Source organism: Aquarana catesbeiana, linkage group LG01, assembly GCF_042186555.1.
Source record: "Aquarana catesbeiana isolate 2022-GZ linkage group LG01, ASM4218655v1, whole genome shotgun sequence".
In the NCBI taxonomy this organism is placed as follows: Eukaryota; Metazoa; Chordata; class Amphibia; order Anura; family Ranidae; genus Aquarana; species Aquarana catesbeiana.
Window position 1 is genome coordinate 963,856,430 of NC_133324.1, and position 25,236 is coordinate 963,881,665.

Consider the following 25,236-nt stretch of genomic DNA (forward strand, 5'->3'; position numbering starts at 1 on the left):
AATTTTGTATGTTTTATTTTTAACCACTTGCTTACTGGGCACTTAAACCCCCCTCCTGTCCAGACCAATTTTCAGCTTTTAGCGCTGTCGCACTTTGAATGACAATTGCGCGGTCATACAACACGGTACCCAAATGAAATTTTTATCATTTTTTTCCCACAAATAGAGCTTTCTTTTGATGGTATTTGATCACCTCTACGGTTTTTATTTTTTGTTAAAAAAATTTAAAAAGACAGAATTTAAAAAAAAAAAAATTATATTTTTTTTATATTTTGTTATCAATTTTTGCAAACAGTTAATTTTTCTCCTTCATTGATGTACGCTGATGAGGCGGCACTGATGGGCACCGATAGGTGGCAGTGATGGGCACTGATGGGTGGCGGTTATGGGCACTGATGGGTGGCAGTGTTGGGCAGTGATTGGGCACTGACTGATGGCAGCACTGCTAGGTGGCACTAATAGGTGGCACTTGTGGGCATTAATAGGTGGCACTTGTGGGCATTGATAGGTGGCACTTTTGGGCTTTAATAGGTGGCACTTGTGGGCTTTAATAGGTGGCACTTGTGGGCACTGTGGGCACTGGCAGATGGCACTTGGAGGCATCCGAGTATCCGAGGCACAGATGAGGCATCTGTGCCTCCTTCCTCTTCGGGACCGATGTCCCTTTGACATGAGCCGGTGATCAGCTTTTTTTTCCTCCTCACACTGTCAGCGTGAGGAGAAAACGAAACCGATCACCGAGGTTTTGTTTATATCATGTGATCAGCTGTCATTGGCTGACAGCTGATCACATGGTAAGGGGCCGGGACCGGCCCCTTACTCGGATCTGTGATCATCCGAGTCTCCGTGACTCGGTGATCACAGCGCGCACGCCGCGCGCCCTGCAGGGTGCGCGCGGTGCGCGTGCATAGGAGAGGACGTCATATGACGTCCTCCCGGAGATTGAGGTCTGCGCTGTAGCCGTCATTCGGCTATGGCCTGGACCTCTAGTGGTTAATCGTGAATGTTTTTTGACCATGTTGTACAAAACTGCATGTAAGGCAAAGGGGTTTGCGGCATTGATACATCCCAATCATAAAAAAGAGTTGGAGTGAAGATGACGTATTTGTTTTCTTTTTGAGTTTGCTTGGGGCAATCTTTCCCTTAATGTTAGGTGCTTTCCTATATGAAAATTTAGGTTTATTTGATATACTGTCTTTGAGATGGGGATCCTGCAGTAGTATTGGCCAATGTTTATGAACTATGTGTTCCATATTTTTGTATTTGTTATGAAATTGAGTCGTGAACCGAATGTCCTTTGATGAATTCATTTTATGGGTATGAGTATCAGGATTGATGTATGTGGTGTAGGCTTGTTCGATGAGTGAAGGAGGGTAGCCTTTTTCAATGAATTTTTGTTTGAGATTTATGCTTTGTGTCTGATAGTCTGACTGCATGGTGCAATTATGTCTGAGACTGCAGAATTGACTTTTTGGAATGTTTTTTAACCCACGAGGGTGATGGCAACTATTGAAGTGCAGATAGGAATTCCCAGCAGTGGCATGGATGCGACCAGTATCATGAAATAGATCAAGGTCTAAGAATGCTAGATGTGTTTTATCGTGAACAGATGTAAAGGATAGGCCCATGTTGTTATTATTACAATGGGAAACAAAAGATTCAATATCATCGGTATTACCGTCCCAGATAATAATGATGTCATCAATATAACGACCGTAAAATATAATTTTGGCCATGAAAGGGTTATTCGCCCATATGTATCGCGTTTCCCAAAGACCCATAGTTAAGTTAGCATATGAAGGTGCAAAATTGGTGCCCATGGCAGTGCCATGGGTTTGAAGGTAGTAATGGTCTTCAAATATGAAATAATTGTGAGTCAGGCAGAAGAATGTGGCATCTAGAATGAATTTAACTTGGTTTGGATGAATAGATGGGTCTTCTGACAGAAAGTGTTGTATGGCCTGCATGCCGACATTATGGGGGATGGATGTGTATAATGATTGGACATCCAGTGAGAGCCAGATGTAGTTGGGCTCCCATTGGTATGGACCTAATAATTCAAGCAGGTGTATTCCATCTTTGATATGGGATTGTAAATTGGAAACAAAAGGTTGTAGAAAAAAGTCTACATACTGGGAAAAACCACTAGTAATACTGTTCATAGAGGCAACTATGGGTCTGCCAGGGGGGTTGGTAGTGCTTTTATGTACTTTAGGTAAATGATAGAAATACGGAGTTTGATGATATTTTTTAACCAAGAATGAAGCTTCGTTTTTGGTAATTACATTATCTTTGGTGGCTTGGTTAACTAAAATTGTAGCATCAATAGTGAAACTGGGTAGGGGGTCCTCTTGCAATTTTGTATAGGTTTGTGAGTCTCCGAGTAGTCTAATGGCCTCTTTGATGTAGTCTACCCGGTTTTGCAACACAATGCTACCGCCCTTATCTGCTGATTTAATGATAACATTCTCATTGGTTTTCAATAAATTGAGGGCTAATCTTTCTGGGTATGTTAAATTGTGATTTTTATAGGGGTTGTGTTGCTGTTGGCACATCATCAATAATTCAGAGTATACCATGCGGTAAAATGTTTCAAGGCATGGGCCTTTAGATTGTGTGGGATAAAAATTAGACAGGGGACGAAGATTCGTGTGTTTAACTGCAGGAGAACAATTTAGATGTTGGGTATATAAAAGGGCATCTGATTCAGGATTACCAGGGTTAAGGAGCGGTCCAGTTCCTTCGTGATATAATTCTTCTAATATATCCAAGGCTACTTTTTCGTCTAGGATGTTGCTATAGGCTGAAGAGGGGGAGGTTGTGTCAATTGAAATGATAGATGCATCTTTAGCTGCTTTTATATTATAAAATCTTTTGAGGGTAAGGTCTCGGATAAACTTGTTCAAATCTTTGAACAACTGGAAGGCATTAGGCAAATTAGTTGGTGCGAAAGTTAGTCCTCGTGTGAGTAAGATAGTTTCCTGCGTTGAGTGTGTGTGAAGATAAGTTGAAAATCTTCACCGTAGGCGTTGTTTTCTGCTGTGTGGGCTTGAGTTTATGTTTTCCTCCTCTTCGGTGTATTTTCTTTTTGACGGCCTCGTGGGGAAGAGGCTGGGCCCTAAAAAAGAGACCGCAGGTAGTGCTGCGTCTGAAGTAAGTTGAGCACCAGTTACAGTGGAATAGTCAATGGTGCCCCTGGAGCTGGGAGTGGATGGAATAGTGGAATTGCTGGAGGTAGGGTTATGAGATGTATGTGACATACTCGTATGGAAATTTGGGATAGTCTGGTGTGAGTTAGATGGGGAGACTGTACTATTTGATTCTAGTGTGGTAGATGTATTTCTTGCCGGGTGGTTATGGTTGGTATTACTATTCTGTTTAGTAATTGGAACTTTTCGGGTGTCAGTAGTATTAGAGACTCCACTGATGCTTGTGGTGGTGTTATTCCTTCTGGATACACTACTTGTATCTATAGTAGTGGTATTGTTCTGGTTGTTATTGGAGGGTCTAGGTCTATTGATGGTGGGTTGTTCCTGACGATTAGAGGTAATAGTGACCACCCAGGGGTCAATATGCAATAATGAGGGTATACTGTTCTCGTTTTTGCGTTTGCACGTAAAAACTTTATTATGATTATAATCATCTATATCTTATTTGAATTTCCTTAGTTTGGTACGAATGAGGATGTCCTCTTGATGTTTGGTGTTTTGTTTGAGGGTGTTGAGCCATCTGTCAGGAAGTGTATTGGTGAGCTTTAAAATATCGTCAGAGAGGATTTGTACTAAATGTACTGCTGCGTCATATTTAATAGTCCTCTGTTCGATAATAATACTGATCCGCTTTTGTGTACAGAATTCAGCAATCGAAAGCCATTCCTTTTCATGTGGTTGGTCTAGAAATGAACAGTCCTTTAATATGCGTAGGCCTCGGGGTGAAATATGCGTGGAATGGTATTTTTCTAAAAAGTACCTATCCCACCATTGTGTATTGGCAGAGGTGCATGCCCGTTCAAATCTTTTGAATAATATACATAGATCATTATATTTGGGATGAATAAATTTGTTGGTGGGTGTAAATAGTGTGCTTGGAAGCACTGGCTACAAAGTGTCCAATATAGAGTATTTTAAGGTTTCTATTTCCTTCAAGAGTTCCATGATATGCAGACAAAAACAAAAAACAAAAACAAAAAACAAAAAAAAACAAAAAAAAAAACAAGGAGTGATAGTGAGAAAGGAAGATTAGTGGAGAGGGGGGAGGGGAAGGGTTTGGGCTGATGAGGAAGCAGAGGGAGGGGGTCAAATGGTAGGGAAAGGAGCACACAAGACACAGTCACTGTGACGCTCTTGACGTACTTTCGCCTGGAGGTATCAATGAAGAATTGGAAATTAGCACCTTACTCTAGATGATACCACATTTAACATACAGACTGTAATATTATGGTTCATTTATCATTCATCCCTCCTTATTATCATATCCATACGTCATGGTGTTTGCCTGTTATACATGTACATATCTGCCATCTGTCACAATCAAATACTATTTGTAGAGCATCCATTACATCTTATTACCTATTTCTATAAGTTAATTCCTTATAGTAGATTTGTGACCTTATTTGCGGGTGTGTAAATGCCCGGCCGCCCCTGTAACACACTCGCATACTTATTTACAGTCTATTATTATCTATTATCGTCAGAGTATTGCTACAGGCAAAATCTGCACTATTTGTATAAGTATCCACCACCTCCTATTATCCTTCTGTAGTTTATAGACGCCCAGCCGCCCCTGTAACACTTCTATATTCTAGTACACAGTTGAGTAATACCTCTCACCGTGAGATTATTGCTACAGGCATAATCTGCACAATTCGTACAACTTGTATAAGCATCCACTATTTTCCTCTATCTGTCCTTAGTGTATAGACGCCCGGCCGCCCTTGTAACACACCTATACACTTATTCATAGTAAAGTAATATTCATCACTGTTTTATCATTGTTACAGACATAATTAGTAATCGCTTATTCCTTTTTTTTTATTTATTTTATTTTTTTTTTATCCCCTTACAACAGATTTATTACTTTATTTGCATGTGTACAGATGCCTGGCCGCCCCTGTAACACAGGTGTATAGCTCCCTGGCTGCCCTTGTAACACGGCTACATATTTATTTATTATTTATTCATTGTTAATTCAACATTAGACTTACTAACTTATTTGCATGTGTACAAACGCCCGGCTGCCTTTGTAACACGTGCACATAGGTTCCTGGCTGCCCCGGTAACACATGTGTATATATGCCTGGCCGCCCTTGTAACACGGCTGTAGATTTATTCATTGTCAACTCAACATTAGACTCACGACCCTATTTGTATGTGTACAAACGCCCGGCCGCCTTTATAACACATTCATATAGACACCCGGCCGACCATGTAACACACTTGTATATTAATTCAATGTCAACCTTATGTTTGTATATTTATTTATTTATTATTGTTAATTTAACCACTGCCATCTGTGCCCTGTACCCCTGTGTCAAATTCCTTCAGGACTTCATTGTATATAGCACTGACGTTAATAATCCATTTTGCGAGCGCACGGTCATCTTGGCCGTCCTCATAATACATCTGTCACTTCCCTTATTATTGTGTATTTAGTATCTGCCCACACTCCTCCCCTTGCTCCTCCCCCTCACCATTTATAAGCCAGCTTGAGGAGTGTGGGCGTAGGTCTGACGAAGGAGCCGCACATGCTCCGAAACGCGTTACCACCCCCTTCTCTACACTGACACCATCAGCCTTGTGTGTCCCGCAGTGAATACAGGCTTCCCTGCTGCCTCCTCTTTCCAACACGCATGAGAACGCTTTACAGCTGCTGGACGGCTCTACACGGCTCTCTACCACCGTGCTGAGGATGGACACATGCCACAGATGAGGACTCCTGATTTTATCATGTCTTTTAACACTCAACAATCTTGTAAGTGCTTTTAACCCTTTGTGCACTTTATTAAATTTGACATACTGCACTTAGAGGCGCCTTTCTTTTCCTTTTTTCCTGCAAACCAATGTTCTATTATGTTTGTCTGCCTTGGATCACAGGATGTGTATTGCATTGGAGGGAGGGGGGATTCTTCCAACAGCTCTCCCTGCTAACACTGTGTACTGATGAGACGTTAAACACACCTGACCTGTGTGTCCATGGTCATTGGACAGTTTGACCCGCCCTCTTTTCCAAGGGTGGGGGGGAAGAGTCTCTGAGTTATTTTATGTGTTGTGTCCATGTGTTATAATAAATGAGTTGATTCCTGCTTGACCCTGAAGACAGCATCTTGTCTCTTTTTGGGGTGGATTTTTTGTATGGGTTCCTTGTTCGACTGATTGAAGTGTTCGGTATCTGCCTTTGTGTTTGGGTATGGAATGTCCTAAACGACTTTAACCTCTTTCATACTCGGGGTGTTGTTACAGTTATTCACTCCATTGTGTTAATTTACTATAATTACTGTTATCTATCCACAAGATGGCAGTATATGCAATTTAGAAGTAGGAGTTTAGCCTTATACATATTATTGTACTTTAATAATGAATACACATCTGTTCACCACTAGATGTCATCTGTGCGCCAGGTTTATAAGATATTATTGTCCAATTACCACCAGATGACGCTGTTCTATGGAGATTCCTATATAGGTTGTTTTTATATTTTTAAATTTAATTTTATTTCACCTTTGATACAAATTTATTTGGATTTTATACTGGGATTTTTTATCTATTGTAATCACTTAGATTTCGCAGAGATATCCTTAGTATTCATCCATTGAAGCTACACCAATTAACATCCGGTCTGCTAATGGAATAGACCATATAAATAGACACCTGGCTCCATCACCCTTTGATGAAGTCACGTGAGCGGTGACGCAACGCGTCAGAGTGGAGTCAGGTGTCTTTGCTTCTGGTCGCGGCCGAGACAGGAAGTATTAGAATCTGTGCTGGTTTTGCTGCACGAACTGTTATATGAAGATTCACTTCGTATTTGTTGTTTGAGGACAGGGGTTCATCACAATGACCTTAAAGTGAATAACTCAATACCAAGTTCACTATATGGACTCCTTATGTATTGATACATGTTTATCATATTCCCCCTTAATCTCCCCTTCTCAAGAGGGAATATATTCAGTTCCTCTAATTTTTCCTCATAGCTGAGCTCCTCCATGCCTCTTATCAGTTTGGTTGCCCTTCTCTGCACTTTCTCCAGTTCCCCGATATCCTTTTTGAGAACTGGAGCCCAAAACTGAATTGCACATTCCAGATGGGGTCTTACTAATGATTTGTACAGGGGCAACATGATATCTCTCTCTCTAGAGTCCATACCTCTCTTAATACAAGGAAGGATTTTGCTTGCTTTGGAAACCACAGCTTGGCATTGCATGTTATTATTGAGCTTATGATATACCAAAACCCCAGATCCTTCTCCACCATTGATTCCCCCAGGTGTACTCCCCCTAGTATGTATGATGCATGCATATTCTTAACCCCCAAGTGCATAGCTTTACATTTATCAACATTAAACCTCATTTGCCACTTAGTTGCCCAATTAGACAGTGCATTGAGGTTGGCTTGTAAGTTGGAGACATCCTGTAAGGACGTTATTCCACTGCATAGTTTGGTGTCATCTGCAAAGACAGAAATTTTACTTTTAATCCCAGACCCAATATCACATATAAAGATATTAAAAAGTAAGGGTGTCAGCACTGAACCTTGGGGTACACCACTGATAACATTAGAACAGTTGTCATCATCAACCCTGTCCTCAGGGCCCATTAAGAGGCCAGGTTTTATATATTACCTTGGGGAGATGCAGACTAGAATACTGCAATCACTGAGCAGCAAATGATATCACCTGTGATGTATTTCAGTTGTCTTGCAAACCTGACCTGTTAGTGGGCCCTGAGGACAGGGTTGAAGACCACTGCCTTAGACCATTCAGAGTAAGAGTCATTAACCACTACTATCTGAATTCTGTCTTTTAGCCAGTTTTCTATCTACTTACAAATTGATCTTTCCAAGCCTGTAGACTTTACCTTACACATAACCCATTTGTGGGGAACTGTGTGAAACACTTTTGAAAAATCCAGGTATACCACATCCACAGCCACCCCTCTGTCCAAGTATACCACGTCCACAGCCTCGCCTCTGTCCAAATATACCACCTCCACAGCCACCCCTCTGTCCAAGGTTTTACTTAACTCCTCATAAAAAGAAATCAGCTTTGTTTGACTACTTCTGTCTTTCATGAATCCATGCTGTCTATTGCTTAAATATTTTTTTTCTAGCAAGAACTCGTCTATGTGATCTTTTATTAAACTCTCCACTACCTTCCTGACTATAGAAGTTAAACTAAGAGGTCTATAGTTACTTAGTAAAGACTTTGATCCCTTTTTAAATATGGGCTACACATTGGTCTGCGCCAGTCCAGTGGTACCTTACCAGTTATTAACAAGTCCCTAAAAATGAGAAACAATAGCCTTGAAATTACAGAGCTCAATTATTTTAGGATCAGTGGATGGATGCCATCTGGTGCAGGTGCTTTATCCACATTCATTCTGTCTAAATATTTCTGGACCATATCACTTTTGAGCCATTGTGGATCATTTGGGGCTGTGTCACTACCACCCCCATTATGGACATGAGCTCCCCCATGGTCCTTATACACGGAGCTGAATAAAGTATTTCATAAGTTTGCCTTCTCTTTGTCCCCAGTCAGCCGCTCTATATTATTTTGTAAAGGGCCTACATGCTCAGACCTGATCTTTTTACTATTAATATATTGGAAGACTTTTTTGGGGTTAGTCCTATTATCTTTTGCAATCTGTCGTTTGTTTATAATTTTTGCGTCCTTGATTTCCTTTTTACATATTCTGTATTGTCCAGGAGACACATAGGTTTTATTTTTAGCCTTTTAAACTTATCGCCCATGGGAATATACTTTGCAGTGAGTTCACAAACAGTCTTTTTGAAGAATTCCCATTTCTGTTCTGTGTCCATCGATGCCAATATTCCCTCCCAGTCTGAGTCTTGGAGAGCAGCCTTATCCTTGGAAAATTTGCTCTCTTAAAGCTAAGTGTTTTTATCTTACCCGTATGTGTTTGTTGCTTACAGCTAACATTAAATGAAATCATGTTATGGTCACGGCTACCCGGATGTTCTTTTATATGAATATTGGTAATATGTTCTGCATGGTCTGAGATTACCAGGTCCAGCAGAGCATTATTCCTAGTCGGGGCCTCAAAAAACTGGACCATAAAATTGTCTTGTAATAGGTTTGTAAATTTTTTCCCTTTAAGTGTCCCAGCAGTGCCATTACTCCAGTCAATTTCTGGGTAGTTAAAATCCCCCATTATTATCACTGTCCCAGCCCTTGTAGCCCTTTCCATCTGTGTAAAGAGTCTCCACCTTCTCACTAACACTGAGAGGTCAATAACAAACTCCAATGACAACCTTTGTAGTACACACACCCATGTACAGTTCCATCAACTAGGTCCTCTTTCCCACTTGCGTTGACATCACTTCTCACATAGAGAAAGACACCACCACCCCTCCGTTTTATCCTGTCTTTCCGAAAGAGAACATAGCCAGAAATATTATTAGTCCTGTCATGAGAAGAATGAAGCCAAGATGCAGCAATACCAATTAGATCATAGTTCTCCTCGTGCACCAGAGTTTCCAACTCACCTATTTAATTCAGGAGATTTATGGCATTGGTGAACAAACACTTTAATTCATTGTCACATTTTGCAAACAAATGTGGCATATTTTTTATTTTAGTACAAACAGTACCATTTCCAATGGTTGATTGTAACGTAGGAACCCTCATATCATCTGCCATAGCCCCCCCCCAATCTTTCCCCATTCTACCCACCAATAAAGGCTGACCCCTGTCTGACCTGTCTGCCCCATTATAATCTAATTTACCCTCCCCCACAATACTAGTTTAAATACTCCTCCAGCCTTCCCATAAACTCTCTTGCATCCTCAGAACACCTAATAAGGAGATAGTATGCGACCGGTCTAAACTATGTGGCATGTTCACCATTGCCAGGAGTCTGGCGGACAAGATGGGAGAACTAGAGATACTGTTGTACGAGGAGCATTTAGAATTTGTAGGAATTTCAGAGACTTGGTTCAACAGCTCTCATGATTAGCTGGCCACCATTCAAGGGTATTCCCTATATTGCAGGGATAGAGAGGGTAAAACAGGAGGAGGGATATGTATGTATATCAAAAATGATGTACAAGTGAATGTGAGAGACGACATTACTAAGGGAGCAAGGGAGGAGGTGGAATCCTTATGGGTAGAGCTACAAAGGGAGGAAACTAAGGAGAAAGTAATACTGGGAGTATGCTATAGGCCCCCTAACCAGAGGGAGGAGGGGGAGGCAGACCTTCTATAACAATTTGGATTAGCGGCAAGGATGGAAAGTGTCATTATAATGGGGGATTTTAATTATCCAAACATAGACTGTGTGGAAGGAACTGCGCATTCATCTAAGGCTCGCCAGTTCCTAAATGTCTTGCAGGACAATTTCATGGGTCAGTTGGTAAATGCACCAACTAGAAACAAAGCGTTACTAGACCTACTGATTACCAATACAGACCTGATCACGGATGTGGAAATACGGGGCAATTTAGGTAACAGTGATCACAGGTCAATACGTTTTAGTATAAATCACACAAATAGGAAACATAAGGGGAATACAAAGACACTGAATTTCAAAAGAGCTAACTTCCCTAAACTATGATCCTTGCTAGAAGATACTAAATGGGATAAAATCTTAGGAACAAAGAAAATGGAGGAAAATTGGGTATGCTTTAAGAGCATATTAAATAAGGGTATTGGCCAGTGCATCCCAATGGGAAATACATTTTAAAGAGCTAATAGAAGTCTTGGGTGGCTTAACTCCAATGTAAGAATGCATATAAAAGCAAAGGAGAAGGCCTTAAAAAAATACAAAGCGGAGGGATCATAATCAGTATTCCAACTTTACAAAGAATGCAACAAGAAATATATTGTCGTGTACACACGAGCAGACTTTTCGACTGGACTGGACCGGTGTGGGCTTCATCGGACCTGCAGTGGACTCTTTCGGTCGAAAATCTGACGGACTTTAGATTTGGAACGTTTCAAATCTTTACGTCGGAACTCCGCCGAACTCAGTTTCTATTGAAAAGTCCGTATGCTAGTCCGATGGATGAAAACCGACGCTAGAGCAGCTACTGACTATCAACTTCCTTATTTTAGTCTGGTCGTACGTCATCACATACGAATCCGTCCGACTTTGGTGTGATCGTGTGTAGGCAAGTCCAATTGTTTGGAAAGTCTGTTGGAATGTCCACCGAAAGTCCATCGGATAGACCGTCAGACCAGTCCAGTCGAAAAGTCCGCGGCATTAGGGTGCAATCAGGGCAGCTAAGATAGAACACAAAAGGCACATTGCAGAGGAGAGTAAAAAAAATCCCAAGAAATTATTTAAGTACATAAATAGTAAGAAAGGGAGGTCAGATCATATTGGTCCCATAAAGAAGGATGAAGGGAATCTGGTTACTAAGGATGGAGAGATGGCGAAGGTATTAAATTTATTCTTCTCCTCAGTATTCACGAGGGAATCTAGGGGCTTCAGTAACCAAAACTGCAATGTTTATCCATATGACACGTCACATGAAGCACCCTCATGGATAACAGAGGACAGAATTAGAAATAGACTTGAAAAACGTAACATTAATAAGTCACCGGGACCAGATGGCTTGCACCCAATGGTCCTTAAAGGGGTTGTAAACAATTGTTTTTGTTTTTTTAAATAACAAACATATCATACTTATCTCCACTGTACAGTTCATTTTGCACAGAGTGGCCCCAATCATCATCTTCTGGGGCCCCCCAATGGCACTCGCGGCTCCTTCCCGCATCGGTTAACCCCCAAGGAGAAGTGCACTCCCTGGGGGTTACCATGCGGGTGCGCTCCTGAGTCTAGCATTTGCATCCATAGACACAGCATGCTGGACCCAGCCCAATGCCCCTGGTGCTCGGGAGCCAGTGGCTGCGCTGCTATCAATCTATCCAATCAAGAGCCGAGAACTCTTGATTGGGGGGAACTAAAGGGCTCAGTTGAATAAAACGGGAGGACTGAAGGGCTGCTCAGTGACAGAAGTTTTTTCATACAACCGCTTTAAGGAACTCATTCAAGTAATTGTTAGATGGTACCAGCTGATTGAAGAAAAACCAATGTAGCACCAATATTTAAAAAAGGGCCAAGATACATCCCTGTGAATTACAGACCAGTTAGCCTAACATCAATTGTATGCAAGCTCTTGGAGGGGATGAAAAGTTACTATATACAAGATTTTAGTAATGAAAACGGTATATTAGCATCGACACAAGCATCAACACAATTCTAATCTTTTTGGCTCTATACACCACCGCAATGCATTTAAAATGAAAAGAACAAGATGTGCTTTAACTACAGACTTTCAGCTTTAATTTGAGGGTATTTACATTCAAATCAGGTGAACGGTGTAGGAATTACAACAGTTTGTATATGTGCCTCCCACTTTTTAAGGGACCAAAAGTAATGGGATAATTGGCTGCTCAGCTGTTCCATGGCCAGGTGTGTGTTATTCCCTCATTATCCAATTTACAAGGAGCAGATAAAAGGTCCAGAGTTCATTTCAAGTGTGCTATTTGCATTTGGAATCTGTTGCTGTCAACTCTCAATATGAGATCCAAAGAGCTGTCACTATCAGTGAAGCAAGCCATCATTAGGCTGAAAAAACAAAACAAACCCATCAGAGAGATAGCAAAAACATTAGGTGTGGCCAAATCAACTGTTTGGAACATCCTTAAAAAGAAAGAACACATCAGTGAACTCAGCAACACCAAAAGACCCGGAAGACCACAAAAAACAATTGTGGTGGATGACCGAAGAATTCTTTCCCTGGTGAAGAAAACACCCTTCACAACAGTTGGCCAGGTCAAGAACACTCTCCAGGAGGTAGGTGTATGTGTGCCAAAGTCAACAATCAAGAGAAGACTTCACCAGAGTAAATACAGAGGGTTCACCACAAGATGTAAACCATTGGTGAGCCTCAAAAACAGGAAGGCCAGATTAGAGTTTGCCAAACAACATCTAAAAAAGCCTTCACAGTTCTGAAACAACATCCTATGGACAGATGAGACCAAGATCAACTTGTACCAGAGTGATGGGAAGAGAAGAGTAAGGAGAAGGAAAGGAACTGCTCACGATCCAAAGCATACCACCTCATCAGTGAAGCATGGTGGTGGTAGTGTCATGGCGTGGGCATGTATGGCTGCCAATGGAACTGGTTCTCTTGTATTTATTGATGATGTGACTGCTGACAAAAGCAGCAGGATGAATTCTGAAATATTTTGGGCAATATTATCTGCTCATATTCAGCAAAATGCTTCAGAACTAATTGGACGGCGCTTCACAGTGCAGATGGACAATGACCCGAAGCATACTGCGAAATGGATGGATGATTGTTAATCTGTCCCATTACATTTGGTCCCTTAAAAAGTGGGAGGCACATATACAAACTGTTGTAATTCCTACACCATTCACCTGATTTGGATGTAAATAAAAGTCTGAAAGTCTGCAGTTAAAGCACATCTTGTTTGTTTCAAATCCATTGTGTTGGTCTATAGAGCCAAAAACATTAGAATTGAGTCAATGTCCCATTATTTATGGACTTGACTGTAGATTCATGAAGAATCGTTCTTGCCAAACCAATCTATAAACCTTCTATGAGGAGGTGAGTTTCCATCTAGATAAAGGAAGGCTCGTAGACGTGGTTATCTGGATTTTGCAAAAGCATTTGATACATTTCCCCATAAATGTTTACTGTACAAAATAAGGTCCGTTGGCATGGACCATAGGGTAAGTACATGGATTGAAAACTGGCTACAGGGGCGAGTTCAGAGGGTGGTGATAAATGGGGAGTACTCGAATGGTCTGATGTGGAAAGTGGGGTCCCCCAGGGTTCTGTCCTGGGACCAATCCTATTTAATTTATTCATAAACGACCTGGAGGATGAAATAAACAGCTCAATCTCTGTATTTGCGGACGATACTAAGCTAAGCAGGGCAATAACTTCTCTGCAGGATGTGGAAAGAAGATGTGTAAGAAGATCTGAACAAATTAATGGAGTGGGCAACTACATGGCAAATGAGGTTCAATGTAGAAAACTGTAAAATAATGCATTTGGGTGGAAAAATATGAATGCAATCTTTACACTGGGAGGAGAACCTCTGGGGGAATCTAGGATGGAAAAGGACCTGGGGGTCCTAGTAGATGACAGGCTCAGCAATGGCATGCAATGCCAAGCTGCTGCAAGCAAAGCAAACAGAATATCGGCATGCATTAAAAAGGAGATTAACTCCAGAGATAAAAGGATAATTCTCCCACTCTACAAGACTCTGGTCCGGCCACACCTGGAGTATGCTGTCCAGTTCTGGGCACCAGTCCTCAGGAAGGATGTACTGGAAATGGAGCGAGTACAAAGAAGGGCAACAAAGCTAATAAAGGGTCTGGAGGATATTAGTTATTAGGAAAGGTTGCGAGCACTGAACTTATTCTCTCTGGAGAAGAGAAACTTGAGAGGGGATATGATTTAAATTTACAAATACTGTACTGGTGACCCCACAATAGGGATAAAGCTTTTCCGCGAAAGGGAATTTAATAAGACATGCGGCCATTCACTAAAATTAGAAGAAAAGTGGTTTAATCTTAAACTTCGTAGAGGGTTCTTTACTGTAAGAACGGTAAGGATGTGGAATTCACTTCTACAGGCGGTGGTCTCAGCGGGGAGCATCGATAATTTCAAAAAACTATTAGATTAGCAACTGAATGACCACAACATACAGGGATATACAATGTAATACTGACATAAAATCACACACATACAGTAGGTTGGACTTGATGGACTTGTGTCTTTTTTCAACCTCGCCTACTATATAACTATGTAGCACAGTAGACCCCCTTCCATTTAGGTGCAAACCATCTTTAGCATTAAGGTTGCACCCCAATGAAAAGTCAGCCCAGTGCTCTAAAAACCCAAATCCCTCCTCTTTACACCAGGACTTTAGCCATGCATTCAGCTCTTTAATCACCCCATGCCCTTCCTGTGTTGTGCATGGCACAGGCAATATTTGTGAGAATATCACCTTGGAGGTCCTTCCCTTCAACTTGCAGCCTAGTTCTTTAAATTGGTTCTTAAGGAGCCTCCACCTTCCATATATTCTGTCATTTATTCCAATGTGGACCAAGAATGCTGGGTTATGCCCAGCCCCTCCCAGCAATTTATGAACCCGGTCCACCACATGCCAAACCCTGGCACCAGGGAGACAGGAAACCATTTGGTTGAGGTGATCCTGGCGACAAATTATTCTAACAGTCCTTCTGATTATAGAATACCACCAACTGTCTAGGCCTACCTGCACTCCCCTCACCACCCCTACTAGATGGGTTGCTCTCCCAGCTGTCAGGGCAAGCAGTGACATCTAGGGCTGCCACCTCTGAGCTTCATACCCACACAACTTCGCCCAACTTGGGTGAAGATACATACATTGTCAGGTCATTCATCCCTACTGATCATCCTACAGATACATACATTGCCAGGTCATTCATCTCTACTGATCACCCTACAGATACATACATTGTCAGGTCATTCATCCCTACTGATCATCCCACAAATACATACATTGTCAGATCATTCATCTCTACTGATCACCCTACAGATACATACATTGTCAGGTCATTCATCCTTACTGATCATCCTACAGATACATACATTGTCAGGTCATTCATCTCTACTGATCACCCTACAGATACATACATTGTCAGGTCATTCATCCCTACTGATCACCCTACAGATACATACATTGTCAGGTCATTCATCCTTACTGATCATCCTACAGATACATACATTGCCAGGTCATTCATCTCTACTGATCACCCTACAGATACATACATTGTCAGGTCATTCATCCCTACTGATCATCCTACAGATACATACATTGCCAGGTCATTCATCCCTACTGATCATCTACAGATACATACATTGTCAGGTCATTCATCCCTACTGATCATCCTACAGATACATACATTGCCAGGTCATTCATCTCTACTGATCACCCTACAGATACATACATTGTCAGGTCATTCATCCCTACTGATCATCTACAGATACATACATTGCCAGGTCATTCATCCCTACTGATCATCTACAGATACATACATTGTCAGGTCATTCATCCCTACTGATCATCCTACAGATACATACATTGCCAGGTCATTCATCTCTACTGATCACCCTACAGATACATACATTGTCAGGTCATTCATCCCTACTGATCATCTACAGATACATACATTGTCAGGTCATTCATCCCTACTGATCACCCTACAGATACATACATTGTCAGGTCATTCATCCCTACTGATCATCTACAGATACATACATTGTCAGGTCATTCATCCCTACTGATCACCCTACAGATACATACAATGTCAGGTCATTCATCCCCACTGATCACCCTACAGATACATACATTGTCCGGTCATTCATCCCTACTGATCCTCTTACAGATACATACATTGTCAGGTCATTCATCCCTACTGATCATCCTACAGATACATACATTGTCAGATCATTCATCCCTACTGATCATCCTACAGATACATACATTGTCAGGTCATTCATGCCTACTGATCACCCTACAGATACATACATTGTCAGGTCATTCATCCCTACTGATCCTCCTGCAGATACATACATTGTCAGGTCATTCATCCCTACTGATCACCCTACAGATACATACATTGTCAGGTCATTCATCCCTACTGATCGTCCTACAGATACATACATTGTCAGGTCATTCATCCCTACTGATCACCCTACAGATACATACATTGTCAGGTCATTCATCCCTACTGATCCTCCTGCAGATACATACATTGTCAGGTCATTCATCCCTACTGATCACCCTACAGATACATACATTGTCAGGTCATTCATCCCTACTGATCGTCCTACAGATACATACATTGTCAGGTCATTCATCCCTACTGATCACCCTACAGATACATACATTGTCAGGTCATTCATCCCTACTGATCCTCCTGCAGATACATACATTGTCAGGTCATTCATCCCTACTGATCACCCTACAGATACATACATTGTCAGGTCATTCATCCCTACTGATCACCCTACAGATACATACATTGTCAGGTCATTCATCCCCACTGATCACCCTACAGATACATACATTGTCCGGTCATTCATCCCTACTGATCCTCTTACAGATACATACATTGTCAGGTCATTCATCCCTACTGATCATCCTACAGATACATACATTGTCAGGTCATTCATCCCTACTGATCATCCTACAGATACATACATTGTCAGATCATTCATCCCTACTGATCATCCTACAGATACATATGTTATGTCCTAAAGAACAAAATTAATTGTATTTTTCACATTGGCACCCAAATCTCTCAGATGTAATTCATTCTTCTAATCACTTTACAGCTCTGTGTAGGAAGCCGTGGGACAGAATGATGATGATGGATCCAGAGAAGACATTTTATGAAATTGGAGATACAGTGACAGTAAAATGTCCGGTTGAATCCCGGAATTCTTATCCCTCTGTACAATGTGTGATGAGGGGATTCTCCATTGAGTGGAATAATCCTCCACAATGTATACGTGAGTAGTAATCCTCAATATACAGACTGAAGGAACCCAGAGCAACCAATCAGCAGTCACCTCTCTTTGGTCTGACTCATTCAAACTGATGTAAGATAAAACCTGATTGGTGCATTGCACTCTACACATTATTACTGTCTGTATGGTCTTATTACATACATAACCCTGTATATTAGATACACTTTGTATAATGAACATGGGAATACTGTGTGCTGTCCATCTAAATACATGACTCCGGGTAATCAGAATGTCACAGTTTAGCCTGCAGTTTTCTCTTTGTGAAATTCTCTCTTCCTTGCTGAAGTGGTTCTGCCAGACTCGTGACTCCATTCACATGTGGTGCTGGCTTCTGTGTTCACCTATGGATGTTGCCTGCTCTACTCTGGAGTTATATCCCTTTCTCTTCTGTCTCTTCCTGGCTGCCTCCCTATCTGCTTCCCTATATAAGACATGCTCAGTGCAGCTCGTGTTTCCTGAGCAACTTCCTAGTTTCTTCATGTTCCTGCTTTCCCACGTATTACTTGTATTTAGGGATGAGCCCGATGTTCAAGTCGAACGTAAGCTCGACTTTAACATTGGGTGTTCGCCAAATTTAGAATATTATGGGTTGTTTGTGGGAAATTCGAGCACCCGTGGAACGCCCCAAAATTTGCACGGCGAGATCGCCAATGATCACAGATCGAGATCGCAGTACATTGACTGCGGCTGATTGGTCAAAGTATGCACCTGACCTGCATGCCTTGACCAATCAGAGCGTGCTCTGCTGTGAGGGTGCCAATCATGGCTCAGGGAGTCAATGCCCCACACTATGTAAGGCTGCTTACATAGCGGTCGTACATAGTGTAGTGGCATTTCTAAATCCTGGCAATATACATACAAATCATTGAAAAAAAAAAGCAACATGAGTCCCCCCCCAGTCCATTACCAGGCCCTGGCAGGATGCAGGAAAGAGGGGGCGAGAGAGCGCCCCCCCTTCCTGAACCGTACCAGGCCATATGCCCTGAACATGGGGAGGGTGCTTTGGGGTCCCCTCAAAACACCTTGTTCCCATGTTGATGGGGACAAGGGCCTCTTCCCCACAACCCTTGCCCAGTAGTTGTGGGAGTCTGCAGGCAGGGGGCTTATCAGAATCTGGAAGCCCCCTTTAAGAAGAGGGCCCCTAGATCCCAAGATCCCACCCCCCCATGTGAATGGGTATCGGGTACATTGTACCCCTACACATTCACCAAAAAGTGTCAAAAAAGTAAAAATGACAGGAGACAGTTTTTGACAATCCTTTACTAAAAAAATAAAAATAAAAAAGTGTCCTGCGATGCAAATTCATCTTCAATCACAGCGCAGATGACCCGAGAAAAAATAAAATAAAAGTAAAAATAAAAATCTCCGCCTCCATGGGAGGCATCCCGCTGACTGCAGCCTTTTCACAATGACAGCTGTTATATACAGTAGCTGTGATTAAAGATGGATTTACATTGCGGGACAATTTTTATTTTTTTTAATAAAGGAATTGTCAAAAACTGTCTCCTGTCATTTTTACTTCTTTGACACTTTTTTTACCCGATACCCATTCACATGGGGGGGGGTGGGTTCTGGGGGCTCACTTGTTAAAGGGGGCTTTCAGATTCCGATAAGCCCCCTGCCCATAGACCCCCATAACCACCGGGCAAGGGTTGTGGGGTAGAGGCCCTTGTCTACAATCGACATGGGAACAAGGAGTTTTGGGGGACCCCAAAGCACCCTCCCCATGTTGAGGGCATTTGGCCTGGTATGGTTCAGAAGGGGGGCACTCTCTCGCCCCCCCACCTTTTCCTGTGGCCTGCCAGGTTGTGTGCTCGGATAATTGTCTGGTATGGATTTGGGGGGGCCACGCCATTTTTTAAAAATTTTGCCGCGGGGTTCCCCTTAAAATCCATACCAGACCTGAAAGGCCTGGTATGGATTTTGAGGGGGCCCCCACGCCATTTTTTATATCATCAAGGGTTCTGGTAAAGAGGGCTGGGGCATAGACGCTACATCCTTGGGAACCTTGAGTTGGCCTTCCACAAGGGCTCACTACCATAGGAACCTGAAACAGAATCAATACTACTACTTAATGTATCCAGGTGGATTATCCCCTTCCCGCCGACCGTACGCAGATATGTGTACTCGGATTTCCGGGGTTATACCGGGATAATGCCCGCAGCTGCAGGGATCATCCCGGTACCGTTGTTTACAGCGGGCGATCGGCTACCCGTGTATAACAACCGATGCGGCTAAAAGCCGCTCGGTTGTTATACCTGAGGAGCAGGAGGGGACATCCCCCCCCTCCCGCCGCCTCCCGCCGCTGTTACCGGGCCTCCCGTGCGATCGGGAGGCCCGGTGTCCAATCAGGTACCTTCGGCGGCTGGGGGCGGGCTGGAACGAAGCTGCGAGCGGCTTCGTTCCAGCCTTCTTGTTGTAAACGTGGAAGCGACGTCATGACATCACTTCCCGTTTACTCGGCTGCCAATGGCGCCGAATTTAAAAAAGTACACAGTATTCAGAATCGCGGTTTTCGGCGATCTGAATACTTTGAAGTGTAAAGGAGGGATGGGGGGTCTTTTAGACCCCCCATCCCTCCATAAAGAGTACCTGTCACTACCTATTACTGTCACAAGGGATGTTTACATTCCTTGTGACAGCAATAAAAGTAAAAAAAAAAAAATTTTTTAAAACACAATTTATAAAGTAAAAAAGTAAATAAAATAAATAAAAAGAAAAAAAAAATTTTTTTAAAGTGCCCCTGTCCCCGCGAGCTCGTGCAGCGAAGAAAACGCATACGGAAGTCGCGCCCGCATATGTAAACGGTGTTCAAACCACACATGTGAGGTATCGCCGCGATCGTCAGAGCGAGAACAATAATTCTAGCCCTAGACCTCCTCTGTAACTCAAACCTGGTAACCGTAAAAAAAAATTAAAGCGTCGCCTATGGAAATTCATAGGTACCGTAGTTTGTCGCCATTCCACGAGTGAGTGCAATTATAAAGGGTGACATGTTTGGTATCTATTTATTCGGCGTAACATCATCTTTCACATTATACAAAAAAAATGGGGTAACTTTACTGTTTGGATTTTTTAAAATTCATGAAAGTGTCCCTTTTCCAAAAAATTGCGTTTAAAACACCGCTGCACAAATACCGTGTGATAAAAAATATTGAAGCAATTGCCATTTTATTCTCTAGATTCTCTGCTAAAAAATATATATAATGTTTGGGAACTCTAAGTAATTTTCTAGCAAAAAATACGGATTTTAACTTGTAAACACCAAATTTCAAAAATAGGCTTAGTCATGAAAGGGTTATGCCTTGTTTTTTTCCGGACAATTTGGGCTTTCATTTGAGGTAAATGGTAATGGATATCTACTGTTTTTTTTAATTATCTAAGGAAAACTGGCCCATAATAGTAAAACAAAATATTTTTTTTTATTTAACTGTATATTTCTTGCTACTACCATAACCTACCACCAAAGAACATCCCAAAATAAACTCTCCTGCTCCTGAAGATTGCAGTGATATCACATATGTGTGTGTTAGTTAGACAGAGAAGTAGAGCTGGTGCAGGAAAGGGCTGAGGTAGTGTCTCAGTCCCAAATTAGTGTGCACAGCACAGAGAAAAATATTTTGCCCAGGGGACTTTTAAAGAGTCACACCTCAAACAATATCTATAAAAAATATGAAAAATTTATTGACATACATTTAAAAACAAACATTGCACAGTAACTGGATTAATAAACATGACTAGTGTTACATTGAAATCACATAGAAAGAAATTAGTATGTGGGACCTAGAGGCACCATATAGATACCACCATTGATCCGAAGCAACTGTGCGACTGGTCTCAACGCGTTTCACGAGATGGATCGCTCTTCTTCAGGAGAAGCACGGAAAAGTATCTGGAGATGAAAATGCATCAATGAATAACAGTATTAAGGGAAAAATATATATATATATATATATAGTGGGGACAGAAAGTATTCAGACCCCCTTAAATTTTTCACTCTTTGTTATATTGCAGCCATTTGCTAAAATCATTTAAGTTCATTTTTTCCCTCATTAATGTACACACAGCACCCCATATTGACAGAAAAACACAGAATTGTTGAATTTTTTTTCAGATTTATTAAAAAAGAAAAACTAAAATATCACATGGTCCTAAGTATTCAGACCCTTTGCTGTGACACTCATATATTTAACTCAGGTGCTGTCCATTTCTTCAGATCATCCTTGAGATGGTTCTACACCTTCATTTGAGTCCAGCTGTGTTTGATTATACTGAATGGACTTGATTAGGAAAGCCACACACCTGTCTATATAAGACCTTACAACTTACAGTGCATGTCAGAGCAAATGAGAATCATGAGGTCAAAGGATCTGCCTGAAGAGCTGAGAGACAGAATTGTGGCAAGGCACAGATCTGGCCAAGGTTACAAAAAAATTCTGCTGCACTTAAGGTTCCTAAGAGCACAGTGGCCTCTATAATCCTTAAATGGAAGACGTTTGGGATGACCAGAACCCTTCCTAGAGCTGGCCATCCGGCAAAACTATCGGGGGAGAAGAGCCTTGGTGAGAGAGGTAAAGAAGAACCCAAAGATCACTGTGGCTGAGCTCCAGAGATGCAGTCAGGAGATGGGAGAAAGTTGTAGAAAGTCAACCATCACTGCAGCCCTCCACCAGTCAGGGCTTTATGGCAGAATGGCCCGACAGAAGCCTCTCCTCAGTGCAAGACACATGAAAGCCCACATGGAGTTTGTTAAAAAACACCTGAAGGACTCCAAGATGGTGAGAAATAAGATTCTCTGGTCTGATGAGACCAAGATAGAACTTTTTGGCCTTAATTCTAAGCGGTATGTGTGGATAAAACCAGGCACTGCTCATCACCTGTCCAATACAGTCCCAACAGTGAAGCATGGAGGTGGCAGCATCATGCTGTGGGGGTGTTTTTCAGCTGCAGGGACAGGACGACTGGTTGCAATCGAGGGAAAGATGAATGCGGCCAAGTACAGGGATATCCTGAACGAAAACCTTCTCCAGAGTGCTCAGGACCTCAGACTGGGCTGAAGGTTTACCTTCCAACAAGACAATGACCCTAAGCACACAGCTAAAATAATGAAGCAGTGGCTTCACAACAACTCCGTGACTGTTCTTGAATGGCCCAGCCAGAGCCCTGACTTAAACCCAATTGAGCATCTCTGGAGAGACCTAAAAATGGCTATCCACCAACATTTACCATCCAACCTGACAGAACTGGGGAGGATCTGCAAGGAGGAATGGCAGAGGATCCCCAAATCCAGGTGTGAAAAACTTGTTGCATCTTTCCCAAAAAGACTCATGGCTGTATTAGATCAAAAGGGTACTTCTACTAAATACTGAGCAAAGGGTCTGAATATTTAGGACCGTGTGATATTTCAGTTTTTCATTTCTAATAAATCTGCAAAAATGTCAACAATTCTGTGTTTTTCTGTCAATATGGGGTGCTGTGTGTACATTAATGAGGAAAAATTGAACTTAAATGATTTTAGCAAATGGCTGCAATATAACAAAGAGTGAATAATTTAAGGGGGTCTGAATACTTTCAGTCCCCACTGTATATATATATATATATATATATATATATATATATATATATATATATATATATATATATATATATATATATATATAAGGAGAGGGGAAAGGGTGATCAGACTGCAAAATGAAAGGTAGACTCCAATGTAACAGAATATATGGTAACATACAGACTGTCTCCGCAGAACGTGGCAAGAGGTCCAGTACTCTTCCCTCTGGGAGCTGTGAAGGGGCGGGGGGATGGTAAAAACGTAATATGCTCACAGACCAAATTCCCTAGCGATCAGTGTGGAATCCAACAAGGAAGGGAAAAAAAACGCCACGCACCTAAAATAATAATATACAATAATATAAAAATAATGAATATATGAAAATAAAAATAAAATAAAGTAAATGAAGTGAAAGTGATGACTGTGTATGTATGATCAATAGGAGTATAGAAACTTATGTCTTTGGATAACCAGTGACTGAACATTGAAATGTTGAAAAAACGATAAGCAAATTGGACCATTAGACAAGTCTGCAATTTCTTACAGAATATGTGATAGTGGTACTAGCTTATCTCAAGTGCACAATCAGTACATAGAAAGGAGTGAAAGAGTGAAGTGAAGATGAGTGACTGTGTGTGTGTGTGTAATGAGGTGCAAATGTGATGCCGATATATCATTAATAGGTGAGCTGCCATGCCAATATTGTCTAAGTGTAATAAAAATGCTGCACACATGTATGAAGCTCATGAAAAACGTTTATAGATGTACATGAATGTTGGTAGTGCATATAATAACTAATGTGACATAGCTAAACAGTGTTCAATATAAAGAATTATCCACAACAAACCAAACCATATTGAGCTGGCATGATGGAAAATAATCTCACCACGCGAGCACATCTGTGAGTGTCAGGTGTGCACAATCGCCACATTGCTCTGCAGTAACTAGGGTGCACCAAAAGCACCATAGGGGGCCAGCAGGTCCTGCAGGGAAAAGCGGTGGTAGGACCACAAAGCTGCCTCTCCTTTACCTCTGCTATACCACTGAAATGTTCCATCAACTGATACATCCCATCACACACAATCACTTTACTCCACACACTGCATATAATGTATAATGATCTGCTTTTACCTTCCGGTTTCATAGGTTACTGTAAAAAGCCGACCCTTGGAAATTTGTCCAGTTTTTATGTAAACAAGAGGCATTATTATAAGGGAGAAAGGATAGACGGAAAATGTTTACCTGGATATTTAACATCAGAACCAATGAGATGTGACAACCCCGGCTCTTCCCAGGAGTGGACTCCTCCCACTATTACCTGTATAGGTGAGTATAACAACAGAGGACACTTCGGTCATGAATACGGTATGGGAACTGAACTATGTATGCTATATTCAGAAGAAAATAAACTACCTTAGAGTCATATAAAGTATAATATAATTCAAAAAGTCGCGCTGAAAGAATGAGAGTGGCAACAACCTAGTGCCTATAGCATTAAAAAGGTAAATTAAGTGCAAATAATTAAAAAAAAAAAAAATTTTCCAGTGTATATGAACACCACAGTGAAGTTGGAATAAATGTTAAATATAATGCATAGTAAACACAAATAATGTTTACTATGCAGGAAAAAATGAAAAAATAAAAATAAAATTGAGTGGTTTAAATGTGAACAGCAAAAAAATGTTTACCAGAACACGAATGCCAAATGCAACAGTATATGAGAACTGTGCAAAGACACTAAACATATATCCACTATGTGAAAAACATAGATTATGCAATGTAAAATTAAGAGCAAACTTGTATAATCCATAAAAAGTCCATATCCAGAGTAACAATGATTAATAAAGTTCGTGCATATTATAGGAGACGAATAAGTGGATATCCCCC

The 25,236-nt window shown here is 41.5% G+C and overlaps 1 protein-coding gene across 2 annotated transcripts in view; it reads left to right on the forward strand.

Annotated features, from left to right (window-relative positions):
* LOC141121997 (uncharacterized) overlaps window positions 1-25,236 on the forward strand; it is a 267,457-nt gene that overhangs the window by 123,625 nt on the left and 118,596 nt on the right. For both annotated transcript variants that reach the window (XM_073611785.1, XM_073611794.1), the window contains exons 5-6: window positions 17,601-17,777; window positions 24,496-24,675. In XM_073611785.1, the coding sequence (XP_073467886.1) occupies window positions 17,601-17,777; window positions 24,496-24,675 (357 nt within the window). The remainder of the gene's footprint in view (window positions 1-17,600; window positions 17,778-24,495; window positions 24,676-25,236) is intronic.